General features: G+C 32.5%; 2 protein-coding genes across 2 annotated transcripts; both read left to right on the plus strand.

Moving 5' to 3' along the window:
• The first annotated feature begins 5129 nt into the window (after positions 1-5129).
• On the plus strand, positions 5130-6906 carry LOC9329130 (protein TRIGALACTOSYLDIACYLGLYCEROL 1, chloroplastic). The gene is made up of 3 exons (XM_021012090.1): positions 5130-5235; positions 5574-5655; positions 5744-6906. The coding sequence occupies exons 2-3, from the start codon at positions 5609-5611 to the stop codon at positions 6747-6749; spliced, it is 1053 nt and encodes a 350-aa protein (XP_020867749.1). The 5' UTR covers positions 5130-5235; positions 5574-5608; the 3' UTR covers positions 6750-6906.
• Positions 6907-8833: 1927 nt separating this feature from the next.
• Positions 8834-9554, plus strand: LOC9329131 (auxin-responsive protein SAUR50). The gene has a single exon (XM_002890309.2). The coding sequence runs from the start codon at positions 8942-8944 to the stop codon at positions 9293-9295; it is 354 nt and encodes a 117-aa protein (XP_002890355.1). The 5' UTR covers positions 8834-8941; the 3' UTR covers positions 9296-9554.
• The last annotated feature ends 7737 nt before the right edge of the window (positions 9555-17291 follow it).

A 17291-nucleotide genomic window follows, 5' to 3' on the forward strand; every position in this document is an offset into this window, starting at 1 on the left:
GTCTTTTTCTACAAATGTTCTTTATTTTTGTTGCGCTCGATGAAAACCTAGCGTTTTATTGTTAATTTAACATTCATTTTTTTTTTTTTTTCCTTCACATGTATGAATTTTAAATTATTTATCTCACTTAGAATCCTAGGCAATGAGATTGTACTGCATGATCAATTGATGCATGAAAGTTCCCAATGTTTTTCGAACCATAGGGATCAACATTTTAGGTGGTATTAGACGTATGGAATTGTAATAACGAGGTAACCAAAATTATAACTTCCAATTTTTTTGAACAGCGAACTTTCAGTGACAAACCGACAATATATGTTTTAGAAATTTTTTTGTTTGTTTGATGTTTTCAACTTTCCATACAAAAACTAAATGTATTTAATAATTTTTTTATCAATTTTATTTACAATATGTTTTTTTATTAGTTTAATCTGTTGTAGTTGATAATGTTTTTATGTAAACAAAGTATATTAAATTAAATAAAAAATTTGTGATATCTAAATATATGTGAAAGAACCTTAAACATCAGTTAACATAAAACAGAAAAAGACTACTCCCTCTGTTTCTCAAAAAATGATGCTTTGGGTTTTCACACAATTTCAATTTCTTTTTTTTATTTTAATAATGTTAATTTTACTTATCTCTTCTTTCTATTGGTCTCAAATGAAAATAATAATAATTTTCTACAAAACATCAATTTTTATGGAACAAAATAAAAAATTAAGACATTAACTATGGGGAACAGAAAGAGTATTATATTGGAGTAGAAAAACATATATTGCGTGCTCAGAAATAATTATGGCAAATGGTACTAGCATATAAGTATAAGGTCGTAGTGTTTAGTGGTTAAAATAACTAATGATTATTGGAACATAATCTTACTATGATTTGTCAATAGACTCAATACACACAGAAAGGTAAGTAGAGAGTGAGGAGTGCATGACTTGTTTGGGGAAATTTATAGAAGAAGAGAAGTCCCAATTATTATGTCTTTGTCTTTCACCCTCGAGCCTTGTGCTCACCCTTCATTTTCTCCCTCTACCTATTCATCTCTCTTAGTAAAACTAGAAGTCAATCATTATCCTTGCTAGCTAGTGTATCTACGATTTTTTCTTGTTAATTGGCTAATATTGATGACAAAAACTATTTACTGAGATATTATATTATCTGGCTTAGTATTGCTCAACACAAAACTTTAGATGAATACGAAAGTACACATCTCGATTCTCTATTGTTGTAAGTGGAGATAAAATATCATTGAAAACGAGAGGGTTTGTATTCACCAAAAAGCTTTTATCAGTGAAACATGATCGATAGAGAATTTGGAAAAAACTCATATTTCTCATTAATGATTCAAGAATTTGTTACAACGTTCATATACAACACAAGCTCACTAAACCAGAAATAACCAAATAGATTAACCCTAAATTAGATAATAAACCGGATAATTCTAGAGTCCTTAACCAGTTCTATTATGTACAAGTATATGTGACTAAAAAAAAAAAAAAAAAAAAAAAAAAAAAAAAAGTATATGTGACTATATACATGTCAATAGCTTTAGCCAAAATTGGAGTTTCCTGTTGGCTGTTGGTAAAAAAAATAAAAATAACAAATATGAGTTTCAAATTTGAATCAAGTAATGGTAGTCCAAATAGTTGTTGTTCTGTTAGTCAAAACTATAAATCATTTTTATATCGGCGATAGACTCTAAAATTTGTTGCATGATTCAACCAAAAATTCTTTCGAATAAAAAAACATTCTTATATTTTGAGAATGATTTTCAGTTCCGTTGGAGACGTGGAGCCATATTGGCTTGAAATTCTAGCTTCTCTAGTCTCATTATAATTATGTAATTATAGAAGAAGTTGGAGAAATACGTGATGAAGATGTTAGACGAAAACAAATGGATGTATATTTTGTTTAAAATTAACATAAGATTGAAGCTAAGGTTCCACATTCCTGACCATCAGTTTTTTTAGCTTAAAGCAAACTAGCAAAGTGATAATTATGCTCTTTCCGCCTAGAATGGCTTTTTGTCTTGTTGAATATATAAAGGAATGAAGTGACTCAAAGCTTCTTGCTAAAGTTAAGATATATAGAAACTTTACTCGTATACATATTATGTAAATACAAGCAATATCTCAACTACCCTTTTTTTTGGTAAAAGATCTCAACTACCCTTTAATATAGTTTTGTTAACAAAATATAAAAATTTACATATATATAAGTGAGAAAACTTGTGAAACTTATCTTCTTCTTTTTTTCGTTTGAATGATTCAATAAATAATTAAGGATCAGTTTTGTTACAATCATCACGAAAGGGATTAGAAACAATCACCAACAAAGACAAAGAGCATTACCGACAAGTAATATAACTCTCATTAGTGAACACTCATGTAATCAAAAATGATAGTCATTAGCTACATATGATTGAGAATGATCATCCTTTGTAACATTTATGAAACTTATCTAAGAAAATGTTAAAGACATAGAATTTTTTTACTTACACCGTTAGTTAAACTTGAAAGTATGCTAATATCTGGGATTCGGTTTGATCTGATGAGAGAGATCAGTCTTTAGAGAGGTTAAACTTCAAATTCAATAATGTATCGGGGAGTGGAGATTTCAAGAATCATTGGCCATGAATAAAAAAAGAACAGAAACTAGAACTTCCAAATAATAATATATGTCTTTCGAAAATGTAATTCCTTAGCTAGCTTATACATTTCTATACACAAGATATTTCGCAAATAGACACATCACACATATATAAGTTGTTGTGGTAGTGCAATTTTATGTATGGTTGGACTTGGATAGGTGAGAAAAGTAAAGTGTAAAAGAAATAATTAAGGAAGAGGGGGCTAGCTCTGAAACCCTAGACGAAAGCAACACTGCATTGCCAATAGTAGAAACAGTGCGATCACGAGATTCAACTCATTCCTACTTTCTTACTTCTTAGTATCCACTCCACTTGTAGAACTAGCTAGCTCCCTGCCACGTGGTCCTCTCCTCTTCTTTTAGCTTTATGGGCCTTGTAAAGCCCGCGGGCCCCATCTGCCCATCCCATGCACATGCATCACACATTATATTATGCTTTCTCTCTATCATTTATACACATCTATATACGAAATTACAATTATAAGTAACCGTATAGAACACTTTTTCCAATAACGAAAGGGCCATGGTTTTGCCGAGTCAGAGAAAAGAGTTAATTAGTTATACATTGTCTACCAGCGAAACAAAAACATGAGATCTTAAGACACGTTTTTGTTTTTTCGTTACACGTTTCCTATGGAAGGTACTGAAATGAGTCTTTGTAGCCGATTTGCATTTCTAGTTTCTATCGTTTCCCTTGTTTGGACCTTTGTTTTTGGGACATTTCATATATCGTCCGTCAGTTTTAGTTTTTGGAAACATTAATTCGTTCGTCAACTTTAGTTTTCCTTATGTATCGGTTATGTTCTTGTATGGTTACACATCAAGCTTCAATAATAACATTCCAGTTGCCAAAAAAATTTGTTCATAGCGGACATAACGACAATGCAAGGAACTCGTTTATTTTACATTGTTGAGTTTTGTCTATCGATCTACCAAAAATGAAGAAATGTTTCGCTAAAACCGTAACAATTGAAAAAAAAAAAAAACCCGTAACAATTGAATATTCTAACATATATGAAAACTCTAAAAACCTTAACAAAACAACTCCGATTAAAATAAATAATCATAATATATATATATATATATATATATATATATATATATATATATATATATATATATATAAATAAAAAGTATAAACAAAGACAAATATTGAATATCTTCTATCATTGTAAGATGCGACAAATATAGTGGTCTAAAGCAACCAATATCAGAATTTCCTTAACTTATTTTTCTAATTTCATCTAGTATAGTTAGATTTTTTAAGAATTGAGACCCTCTACTAAACGCTTGCATTCAATTTGATAGAATCACGTTTGGTGTTATTGTGTAGGTGAAGTAATGTTTTTTGGTCTGTACTCTGTAGTGTAGAGTAGGGCAAAACGTGAGTATATAAAACGTAGAGAGGCATATATTGTACAGAGAGTGTGCTTTTAAAGAACGGACCGGCTGAAGAAAAAGATAACGTTGTTGTCTCCGTAAAGGTTACCAAGTATCACTGTCACGTGACCACCACCATTTCTCTTTTCAGTTTTCTTCACGCACATATATATCTTTTTTTTTTGGGCAAAACACATATATCTTTGTCTTTAATTAGACATTGTTTAGAGTTTATCTGATAGACCACAAGAAGTTATTAGTAAAAAACTCTCATTCTCATTAATTAATATAAAACTATACAATTGGGGGTTTATATACATTTGACCAGGCCTAAACCAAAGCCTCTAGACCAAGCTAAACCATTCTATACAGACTCCACTAAACTATATAATGAGAAATAAACACAAATGAAACTATATATAATAATAGTCCCCCTCAAGATGAGACGAAGATGTTTAAGAGACTCATCTTACTTATCATTTGCTTGAATAGAGTCGGGTATAGTGGCTTGGTGAAAGGATCTGCAAGCTGAAGATGTGTATTTATGTGAAGTAATTTGAACAACCTGCAACTAACCTTTCTCTCACACTGTGGCAATCAGACTCGATGTGTTTAGTGCGTTCATGAAAAACAGAGTTGTTGGCAAGAACCATAAATATTAGTTTGTTAAATTGCTAGTAGTAAATGATAAAAGAGTAGTAAAAATGTAGACATGAAATTTTAGCGTTTCAATTATATTGTTGTCCTCTGAAAACTTTTTAAAAAAAATATCTTTATAGACTTTATACAAAATAAATAACACAGTAAATGGTACTATTATAGAACCTCAAATATTCCAATGTCGACGAAAATAACATGCTTACAATACTTAAATCACGTAGTTTTTCATTTTTGTTCAATTGAGCCAAAAAAAAAAACCATCTTCTTAATTTGTCGTGAAGTTGCAAAAACTCTAGTATGTGTAAAGTACAAGTGGACCAGACGTTAATGGCTTAAAAGCCCACGCTTTAATTATAAAATATTGGGCTTTATGGCCCAACTTTTGTTTTGCCATTGCTTTTTTTTTTTGTTGGAGAAAAGATAGCGAGTTTTGCAACTGGTAGCTGTGTCTTCCTCTTTTGTGTTGGCCTGTGTTAATTTCTCTCTCTCCATGAGTCCTCTCAAGCAAGCTTCTTAGCTTTGGTTTCGTTTCTAAATGTAAGTTTTCAAGTTTTGTATCAGTAAGAATATTGATAAACCTAGTTGTTTTTTTTTACGTTCTCTAGTAGAGATTTCACCTAGATTGGTTCGGTACATAATCAATAGTCTTAGACTGGGATTTCGAAATTGACTGCCTCAGAGTCAGTCAGAGATTGGTTAATTGTTCAGGAAACCGGAACCTTGTTGCCTCGATTTGGATCTCCTATGCAAACTCTGTTGTGTCCTAATTCTTCTATTTGATTGTCTTATGTTTTTTTTTTTGCTCTTGCTGCGATTAAACTCAAAATCTGGGTTTATTATTCCAAATATGTTTGAACACTGCTAAAAATTGACAGGCTAAGAGGTGGAAACTGAATCAGTGAGCTCCACAATGATGCAGACTTGTTGTATCCATCAATCGTTTTGTTTCCCTCATAGGTATTCTGTGTAGGTACAACTTTAAAAAGCTTTCCTCTTTGTCAGATTGATTCTAAGAATGTTATCTTGGATTCTTGAAATTTTGCAGAGTCCTTCCAAGATTTGATGCTTCGATTGGTATTAAGCCCCCAAAGCTTTGTCAAGTTGGTTTCACTGGAAAGACTCAGTCTTATGGGATTTCAAATCTTCTACGGCGAAGAAGATTATATGTCAACTTGAATGCTAATGACGGTCACCCGTCCATGTCTATGTTGGAAGAAGAAACCTCTACTGAAATCAGCGAACCGACTCAAGAAGCCGAGCTTCCGTTCAGCAAATGGTCACCTTCTAAGTACATTTGGAGAGGTTTATCAGTTCCGATTATAGCAGGACAAGTCGTTCTCCGGATTTTAAAGGGTAAGATTCACTGGAGAAACACTCTTCAACAGCTGGAGAGAACTGGACCGAAATCTCTTGGAGTTTGTCTTCTGACTTCTACATTTGTTGGTATGGCTTTCACGATCCAGTTTGTTAGAGAATTCACTAGACTAGGTCTTAATAGATCCATAGGAGGTGTCTTGGCTTTAGCCTTCTCTAGAGAGCTTAGTCCAGTCATCACATCGATTGTTGTTGCTGGACGAATGGGAAGCGCATTTGCAGCTGAACTAGGGACAATGCAAGTCTCAGAGCAAACTGATACACTCCGTGTTTTGGGAGCAGATCCGATTGATTATCTAATCACACCAAGAGTCATCGCCTCGTGTCTGGCATTACCGTTTCTGACACTCATGTGTTTCACTGTTGGTATGGCTTCAAGCGCTCTTCTCTCTGATGCAGTTTACGGGATCAGCATTAACATAATCATGGACTCGGCTCACCGAGCACTTAGACCATGGGACATTGTGAGTGCCATGATTAAATCTCAAGTCTTTGGAGCTATAATATCGGTGATTAGTTGTTCTTGGGGAGTAACCACTACGGGAGGTGCTAAAGGTGTAGGAGAATCTACAACTTCTGCAGTTGTCATGTCTCTTGTCGGAATCTTTATCGCGGATTTTGTGCTTTCGTCGTTCTTCTTTCAGGGTGCTGGAGATTCTTTAAAGAACTGTGTTTGACATATTATTATTTTTTGTCTTCTGATGTTGTGGTTTAGACGGGTTTATGTAAATCAGTTGTCTTAAATTTTTTAAAAAAGGAACATCATTTTGGAAAGAACATAAAGATTGCTATATTTCTGTTCCAAAATGATACACGTTTAATAATCTTGAACTATAGTTATTGTGAAAATTCTCACAACGCCAACAATTGGGTCTAATGGAACATTCCTCGCAAGATATTACAGAATCAAACCTCGTTGAACAGAGTTTGGAAGAGGTACATAGAGATGTTTCCCAAACCTCCCTGGTCTTGTAATCGCAGGATACATCGTGTCCGGTCTATTCGTTGCACCAATCACAAACACACCATTTCGTTTTTTTCCACCGCTCATCATTTCATTGAGCAACTGAATCAATGTCCGTTCAACTACCCAAGCACCTTCTGATCCACGTTTTGATCGTTGATCTTTTTTAGTCATAGGTCGATATTATTCTCTCTTTATTGGTTTTTAATTACCAAAACATAAACGAAACTACAAGAGACCAGAAAAAGTGAGCCATACCAGTAAACTACAGCGATTAAAAGTATTTGCATTTCTTAGCTTACCTTACATCTACATTCTACGCGATGCAGACGAGCTAACATAACTTTCATGTAATATGCACTATATATATAAAGTATTAAAATATGAACCACTAAACACAATAATTAAACTCCTTTCTTTAGCTTAAAAAAAATTGATCATCGTCTTTTGGTCTAATGCAAGATTTATACGGTGACGACTATTAATTTTGAAAACAATTTTGGATTTGAACATGAATCTCCAAATCAACAAAAACAATAAACAGAAAAATAGAATATGATATGAATGGGATGGGTTTTGGGTCGTGCATGTGCATACATAATTGCAATGGCAGGAATATTAATTGAGGAAGCCTTAATTGGCTAGGGTACTGTCCTTAGTCCTTGACGTTTGCATTATATTGTCCTTTTCACCATCTCATCGATAAGCTACCCTTTTTGGTTTTCTAATCATCGTTTAGTCTCAGGCTCTTAGCTTATCGATGTTTAGACTGAGACTACAAAAGAAGTACGTCATGGCTTCCACTCTTTGTAAGCATTAGCTTTTGCATAATTAGTATATCTCAATTCCTGTTTTTAGTTTCTTAAAAAAAAAAAGGTCTAGTTTTATTATTTTTGAAGTATAAATAAGTAATGTGCTTTTTGTGTGGCCCTAAAGCTAGTTAGAAAATTTACAACTTCGAATCCATGTTGAAAGTTAGATACAGCCTCTATTGCGACTAATGGTGCCATTAATTTTCATTCATCGAAGTTTTATAACATTTTATATTTGCTATCTTTTTCAAACTAAACCTGATGAACCAAGAGTCGCTTTTCTACGTACGTTCCATTTTCTCTCCATCTTCAACCAAATTAATATTTAGCTTCGACAACAGATGTTATCAAACAAAACAAAAAACCTCCACGCAAATAATTTTATATTGTATATATATATACATTATGTAAACGTACAACGAATTGACAAATCTTTTTTTTAACAAGGTACAACAAATATCTATTCCGTAGCAGACACATACTTCATATATCGAGACAAACACATCTTACTTTACCCCACGCCTCAAAATCACCTCTTCATATATACATGCATATATTGTGACAATAGTTTTTGTTAAAGGATATATATATGTACACTAGCTAAAAATAGTTGTATATACATTTTATATAGAAATGTTACAAGAACCAGTCCTCAGATAGAGAATTTAGTGGCTCCGACCACGCATACAAATAAAAATGGGCTAATAATTTTGAACTATTATTAAATAAAATCCTCATTTGAGGTTTAAGCCCTCCACCTATAATTGGTCTTATACATATATATTCTTATATAATAAACAACACACCAAAACAAAATATTTTTTCTTCCAAACCTTAATTAAACAAAAAACACTGACCCAGTCCAATACTAGGATCTGTCTAGTGAGTCTTAGACCCATCACAAGACTCTAATATAATAAAGCAGTATATAAATTTATTTATAAAGCTCTCTATATCTTTCTCTATATATTTAATGTAAGCATCCATAAATACCAACTCAACAAACCCTTCTTCAGTCTCTCCTCACTCCTATAGCAAACCACAACAAAAACATAAAAGATAACAAAGAAAACCCCATTTCACTCTCAAAGGAATGGCGATTATAAACCGGAGCAAGCTGACCCAAACGACTATGATAAAGCAAATCTTGAAGAGGTGTTCAAGTTTGGGAAAGAAACAGAGCAGTGAGTATAACGACGAACATGAACATGCTGGAGACTCTCTTCCTCTGGATGTTCCCAAAGGTCACTTCGTGGTCTACGTAGGAGGGAATCGGGTCAGGTACGTCTTACCCATTTCGTTTTTGACCCGACCCGAGTTTCAGCTTCTTTTACAACAAGCTGAGGAAGAGTTTGGCTTCGAGCACAACATGGGTCTCACTATCCCTTGTGAGGAAGTAGCTTTCAAGTCTCTCATCACCTCTATGCTTCAATCCACATATATTTAATTAGGGTTTTTATTTTTAATTAAGCATAAAGATCTGTTTTTAATTAGCTTTCTAAAAATTTTGGTGATTTTGGGGTACAATAGGGTAAATGTTTCTAATTAGAACGAGACCAACTTTAGAGATACCTCCAAGATTTGTAGGGGGGAAAATAAGCAGATACTCTGATAATTTTTCTCGTTGTGGTAGTGTGATTATCTGTACAACCCAGTGATGGACTATTATATCATATCAGTGATGAATGCTATTTTTCTTCTTATAATTTGGTTTTGTCCATTTCTATAATATCTATACTCCACTCAAGGAGTTTAATATAATGTAAATCTGTGTACATATATAGTTTAACCAAATTAAAAGAATGTATATCTAGATTTGTTACATTTGAAGAAATGGAAACTCATTTCATTCACACGAGTGGAATTAGAATTGCATATAGAATGATATCGATTTAGTTCATTCGCAAAACTTGTTTTACTTTTTGAAGTTTTTAAGAAGTACGTTACTGTGCGACCTCGTCCAAACAAGTAATCCCAAGGCCAAGGATGCCTTCTTTGGAAACGGCAGTTTTTTAGCCGTTAAAAGTTACGACTGTTGAACTAATAAATAAATAGTTATGAAAGCATTGAAATGCTGATTCCAGGATAATGACAAAGAATTTTAACACTGTGCATACACACCCATGCAGAAGCAGGAAAATATAATTTTATTGTTCACAATTATCATGCCCTTTTTCTGGCCTTTTCCTTTAATCACTACAGAAATGCGTTTGGTTGGTTAAAAGAAAACATCACTGCCATGGAATAATTGTTGGTGTCGGATCCCGTAATTCGGATCCGGCCCAGAAAGTTTAGGATTCAGGAAACGAAGTGGGCCGTCAAGCTAGCCCATATGATGAGATGAAAAGCCCACTTAATTTCAAATCCAACTCGAATGTAACGTCGGAATCTGCGAAGTAAATAAAGTGCGGGTCATACGGAATTCACAGATTGGAGAAAATTCGAAACGAAAATAATAATAAAGACGTGATTCGCGGCTAGATTGGGGGGAACGGATTTCGACGATGTAGTTATAAATAGGGGTTGTAGATCATTGTAAGGTGGACTGAATTTCTGGAGCAATAAACGGATACACATACTTCACTCTTTTGTTTTCTTTTTGACGATTGCTATTCGAATTAGCAAGATTAGATGACCCGATACACATCATAAAATTTGTATTGCGGATTCCGACATCCACAATAATGTATTTGCTATTTGGCATTGGTAGTCACGTCTGGAATAAAAGTTCTGAAGCAATTCCACGAGTTGCTCCAATCTTCACCAGTTACCAGGGAATAACCAAATCATAATAATTCATTAACATTTTTCTATATAATTTTTTTGATAAAAAATAATAATATTTCTATAACATTAGCTATACCACAATATATTCTTCGATCTTATGTAACATGACATCTAAATATCAATATGATTACAAATAATATCACCGACTATAAAATCATGATAAAAACTATTTATAAATTAATATTAGGGACGACCAAAAAAACAAATAAATTGGGATGTTAACAAAATGTATACATTTTTTTTTTCCGACTACAAGATGTATACATTGGGGAAGTCATATCAATGTCTGAGAAATAGCACATGCAAGTGGACCCAAACTTTGTAAATCTGATAAAAACTACTCCCTCTGTTCCCTGAATACTTGATGTTTTAAGATATGTACATAAATTAAGAAAAAAAATTCTGTATTATTTAATTAAAACATCTCATTATTGAAATGTCAGATAACAGATAACGTGTGTTGTGTTCACATGCAAAGTAAGAGTTACGTACACATGCTACAAGTTATCTACTCCATACTCCATAGCACTCTAAACGTTTCAGATTCCTTCATCACTCTTATGTTAATTTCCCACTTTCGAAATAAAATTTGTTTGCTCAAAAATGATTGAAATTTTTAAACTTGGAGCCACAATTATGTTACTCAAAAACAGAAAAATTTAGATTGGAGCCAAAACCAATAACTATATTCCACTAACCTTCTATATATATCAACGTAGGTTTACACCATTTAGTCAAATTCAACAATGGCTTCTCATGGCTTTAATCAAAATTTACCGCTTCAAAACAATGAACAAGAATATTTGTTTGATTTGAACAAAAGTCCAACAAGAGAAACTTCACAGGAGAATTGTTTGGGCGTTCCACTCAACCAAGAACAAGAAGATTTTTCTTACATAAATTCAGGTATTTTTATTTATTTATTTGTTAGACACTGCATATATATCTAATTTTTAAAAATCATAATGTAGAAATTTAATCCATAATTTAATGCATCAATTAATATATGGGGGATTTATTTATCATGAGTTTATGAGTTCACGGAGAATTAAATGAATCATGTTCTTTAGTTTGTTTTTAGTTAAGTTTTTATATGATACATAAAGTTACCCAGTTTTTCTTATGCATCGACTTGTATGACATGGAAAGCTCTTGGTGCTTCTTATTGTTTGTGGAGTTCACTAGATCTTCGTGTTCACAAGGATTCTTATTTTATTTAACATTTTATTTTTCAAAATGTTTTTGATAGGAGGAAGTGTTGGGATATCACAAAGTCTTCAAGAAGCTAGTTATCACAATAAAAAAATGACAGATGGAGAAAGACTAAAGGTTTATCTTGCTCTACTGGAAAGAAGCAACAACGGTAAATTGAAGAAGATTCATACAACGGAAGTCGCTAATTTATTCTCCGTACCGTTACAAACGGTACAAAGAATTTGGAAGCGGGCTAAGAATACTCCTAATGGTGAAGTTGTTGATGTATCACATAAGAAAAAGGGTAGATGTGGTGCGAAGAAAATTCAAATTGATCTTGATCGAATTGTTGATATTCCACTCCATCGTCGGAAAACGTTACGGTCATTGGCGGCATCTTTGGACGTGAGCCGTACGACATTGTTTCGATGTCTGAAAAATGGGCTCATAAGACGACATTCAAATGCCATCAAGCCATGTTTGAAGGAAGGTAATATGAGAGCTCGACTAGAATTTTGTGTCTCCATGCTCGATAATAGTACTTTGCCCGATCACCCGAAATTTGTTGATATGTACAATATTGTGCATATCGACGAAAAATGGTTTTATATGACAAAAAAGAAAGAAAATTATTACTTGCATCCTATTGAAGAAGAGCCATATCGTACATGTCAAAGTAAAAATTACATCGGGAAGGTAATGTTTTTAGCCGCCATGGCTCGTCCAAGATTTGATGGAGAAGGAAATGAACTTTTTTCGGGAAAAATAGGAGTGTTTCCATTTGTTACAATGCAACCGGCTCAAAGACGAAGTAGAAATCGAGAAGCGGGTACTTTGGAGTTAAAGCCGATGACTTCCATCAAGAGAGAAAATATTAAGGAGTTTTTAATTGGAAAAGTTATACCGAGAATTCGTGAAAGATGGCCACAAGAGGATTTCGGGAAAACAATTTTTATTCAACAAGATAATGCAAGAACTCACGTTGACCCGAGAGATGAGGAATTCCGAATAGTTGCTTCTCATCATGGCTTTGATATTCGGTTGATGTGTCAACCACCGAATTCGCCCGACTTGAATATTTTAGATCTTGGATTTTTTAGTGCCATTCAAACACTACAACACAAGGTGTGTCCGAAGACGATAGAAGAACTTGTTTCCGCGGTAGAAAATTCATTTGATGAATATCCCTCAAACCAAGTGAACCGGATTTTTTTGACTTTGCAATCATGCATGCAAGAAATTATGAAAGTCCGAGGCTCTAACAAGTACAAAATCCCACATTTGAAGAAATCCATCTTGGAGAAAGAAGGTAATCTACCTTCACAAATGGCTTGTGATCCTATTTTAGTACGAGATGTAGTAAATTACTTAGCTACCTAAGTTTTTATTATTGTCATTGTATGTTTGTTTTTTATTTTGTTAATCGGCTGATACAATTTGTAAGATCTTTTACTTATTGAAGAACTTTTTGAATTTATATTTGATGATTTACGTTTGCAAAATACAAAACTCCAAATTTAAAGGAACAAACTTGGTGGCTTTCCTACTAATAAAAAAGAGTTTATATAGATTTGGTCTTTTCTCAATACATTTCTTCACACGTTTTATAACAAAAAGAGTAAAATTAGGAAACAAAAAAGAACAGATAAAAAGGAGAGAAATTAGGAAACAAAAGGAGTTTATATAGCTTAATTTTTTTTTATAGATTTGGTCTTCTGCCGAGTTACATTTTTTTCCTTTCATGTTCATAACAAAAATGAAAGAAATTAGGAAACAAAAAGAAAGATAATCTAAACAAAGCCGATAAAATAGAAAACAAAAAGAAAGATAATCTAAACAAAGCCGATAAAATAGGAAACAAAAAGAAAGATAATCTAAACAAAGCCGATAAAATAGGAAACATTTGGAAAATACCAAATTAATAAGAGTCAGGAAAATATATCCTCAGCATCGTCAATATAGTATCTTCCATGCCCTTGTCAGGATGCAGCTCTCCTACATCATAATAAAATGTTTTGTTCAAATCAAATTCTCTGGTGGAGTTAGAATTGATATCATAAATCCGATACACATTCTTCGATTGGTCTTCTTCTTCGTCATATGGCTTGTTCAAATCAAATCTCCGGATAGTGTTAGATTCGGTTTGAGTAGGTTGAACATGATTCAAATCTCCTTCTTCTTCCTTCATTTTTTTTCTAGCTTCTTCTTGCTTCATTTAGAAAGAGAAAAACGATTAACAAGAAGAAAAAAAGAAAGAAAAGATGAAATGGTGAGTGGTTCGTAAATGGCAAAGAATAAGTAGTGATGTTCAATGAGAGTAATCAATGAGCATAAATGGGAATGGGAAGCTTTTTTCACTGAGAGTAAATAATGATTGGTTCGTAAATGAGAATGGAAAGTTTCACAAGTTTCATTTTCTTTGTCCAAAAACACACTCAACTCCACTTTTTATCATTAATTAATTTAAATAAAATAAATACATTAAATAAATTCTACAACATCAAATATTCAGGAACAAGGAGAAAAACCAAAACATCAAGTATTTAGGAACAGAGGGAGTATAAAAGTAGATCCCTACAATATTATTTATACCTTCGAGTTATGATCGAATACTATCAAGAATGGTATATGATGACCCACGTTAATGTTTTTGACGGCTCAGATTTAACGCAACCTTCAAACATATCGCATGCGTTTTCAATTATTTTTTACCTAAATGCTCCTTCTTCCGACCGTACAACGGACGGTCAGTGGCGGAGCTAGAATTTTAGTTGATAGGAGTCATATATAATTAATTATTTTTTATTTAATTATATATTAATATTAAATCATTTATTTTAAACTAAATAAAATATTTCTAAGAAAAATTTAAAAAAAAACTAAGGAAAAAAATAGAATATATCTAAAAAATTTATATGTACCATAATTTTAGAGATTTGTAGCCATATATTAGAAAAAATATAAAACAAAAAATGAAAAATGAATTAATGCTAAATAAAAAATAAACATGTGAGGGATCAAATTAAGGAATTGATTGTTGGCATAGGGGTCATTATGGATAAATTAAACTAAAATATCCATAAATTATTGTCATTTACCTTAAAAAAACAAAAAAATCATAAATGTTATGGGGTCAATTGACCCCCTCCCTCTTCACTACCTCCGCCACTGCGGACGGTCGTGTTTCCTTAAAACCTCACAAGTCCACACGATGAACTCTCGTTTAATTATTTTTTATTTTTCAACATATTTTAACGAAAATAAATATTGATTGAAATGCGGGACTCTAGTGAGCCGTAAAACTCAAAAATAGTTTTTTAACAAAAACAGGAGAGCCTTAGAAGAATAATAACTGAGATTGACTTTTATCAAAAAGGAAATTTTCAGATTTTTTTTAAGTTATGCGGTGTAGAAAAAACTTTTTTTTTGTGTGGTTGAAGGTGTAATATGGACTTGCATACCATTAATGAGCTTATTATATGTACATTTGAACTAATTAAATAGTTAACATAAGCCTCATCTACTGACTAAACTCTACACCACGAATGTAACCCTCGTTTATTTTTCCAAACAAATATATATTCCTTTTTGTCCATATTTCATTTTGTATTGTTTTTAAATTTTGTTAAGCCCATGGATTGTTTGTTGTTAAAAGCTGATCATTAAGAAAAAAATTGATTGTTCAACTTTTTTTGTTTTTTTTGTTTGTCAAACAATATGCATTATACGGATTTTAATATTGATAGTGTTATATAGCGATAATACTATCATGCATAAACTATTACACATGTTCTCGCTATTTTTATAAAAAAAAATTTAATGTTAGAAAATGTAAAAATTTGTCCAAAATATGAATTGTAATGATTTTATAACATAAAATAAAGCCGACGTGTTAATACTATGAATTTTCCTCCAAAAAAAAGGACGGTCCATAATGATTGCAATGAATATGTATTGACCATAAGTAGTGATTAAATCACTAGAGAGCCACTGAATGTGCATTAGCTGAAATTATTTGATTTGTAATCAGGTCAACTATACTTCCAAAATTTTAGCCGAATATTTATTCAAAATCTCATTGATCGTTCTAACTTTTTGTTGAAAGCAATATTTCCACTTCCCTCAAAACGAGTTGATGTAGACAAATACGAATACATGTGTCTACGAAAGTGCTATGTTAATATTATACATAAGTCAACTATAAAGAAATATATTGAATTTCTTTCAATGGCTCGGCCGTTGTCTTAGCAAAAGTAGAATTTTTATTAGAGATGAGCGATATGGTAAGAAAGTTGGAAACGCATACAGCTTTTAATAAATGTAAGAAAACCATGTTATCTCAAAAACCTGACCAAACCAAAAAATGATTAACCAAACAGAGTGAACGACAAGGATACTCATCAAAGCCACATGGTATAATACATTCGGTAATATATCATAATCAGAATCTTTACTATTTTTGGTTGAACAAATCTTAATTTATAAGCGCAAACTATTTATATGTAGGGTTAATGGTAAGACAAAACCCAAATCTTAATATTAGCTGTCTTCAATGACAATGACTTAACAAAAGTACACACACACAAACACTTGTCTGAGTTTCAGAAATACCTAATTAAGATTAAATTTGTTTCCAGCGAAAATTTTATAAACTGTCAGATTAATTGGTGGAATATATAGTTTGTAGCTTCTTTCAGAAAAAGAAGGAATCTGAGTATCACCAACACATTTAGTTAATTAGGACTGTATATACTGTCTTTAGGTATGAAGACAGCTCTCTGAAATATTCTACCAATGATAATTTTTGCATTGCGCGGGACTCATAAAAGTTAGATCTTTCACAGTACAACGTTGAAATTTCTGAAAAGTGTACACTTACGGTAAGCAAGAAAATGCGTCTTAAAAGGTGTAGAAATATTAATTTTTGGCTAAACATTTGATCAATAACGTCTGCACTAGCAGATGCTTTATAAATCATTTTAAACATCATACATGATTGTATTGTAGCCCGTTAAAATGAAAAGAAGACTGTCTGACAAGTCTAAGTAAATGAATTGTGATATAGGTCAGAATCAGACGTGATAGTGTGTAGGTGTTGAGTACGTGAACATGTGATACCCTATTAAACAAGCAGTAGCTAAACTGTCAAAACATTGATTATCAGTAAATGATCTCTAATTGTTTAAAAAGGTGTAGTTCCACAATTATGATTATTGCACTAATCCTAATCAATCCATCGGAGTGTTCATCCGTGAGACATTTTTTCTTGATTTCTTTTGTTTTTGCCGCCCTTCCAAAAATGTTCTCGTTATTATTCTTTAGCATACAAACTATCGAGTCGTGGAAATGATAAAACCAATCTAGTCCAAAACTCACATTCATGTACAGGCTATTCGAAGAGATGTGAATTTCTTTTTTGTCAACCGACGGGATGTGATTTCACAACTACTAATTTAAGTTTT

The sequence above is a fragment of the Arabidopsis lyrata genome (genome assembly GCF_000004255.2).
Source record: "Arabidopsis lyrata subsp. lyrata unplaced genomic scaffold ARALYscaffold_1, whole genome shotgun sequence".
NCBI classification, from domain to species: domain Eukaryota; kingdom Viridiplantae; phylum Streptophyta; class Magnoliopsida; order Brassicales; family Brassicaceae; genus Arabidopsis; species Arabidopsis lyrata.

Bases quoted from the DNA above. Each gene is read 5' to 3' on its own strand.
- LOC9329130 (XM_021012090.1), top strand. From the start codon at position 5,609: ATGATGCAGACTTGTTGTATCCATCAATCGTTTTGTTTCCCTCATAG. The intron at 5,656-5,743 runs GTATTCTGTGTA...GAAATTTTGCAG, and splicing joins TCGTTTTGTTTCCCTCATAG to AGTCCTTCCAAGATTTGATG.
- LOC9329131 (XM_002890309.2), top strand. From the start codon at position 8,942: ATGGCGATTATAAACCGGAGCAAGCTGACCCAAACGACTATGATAAAG.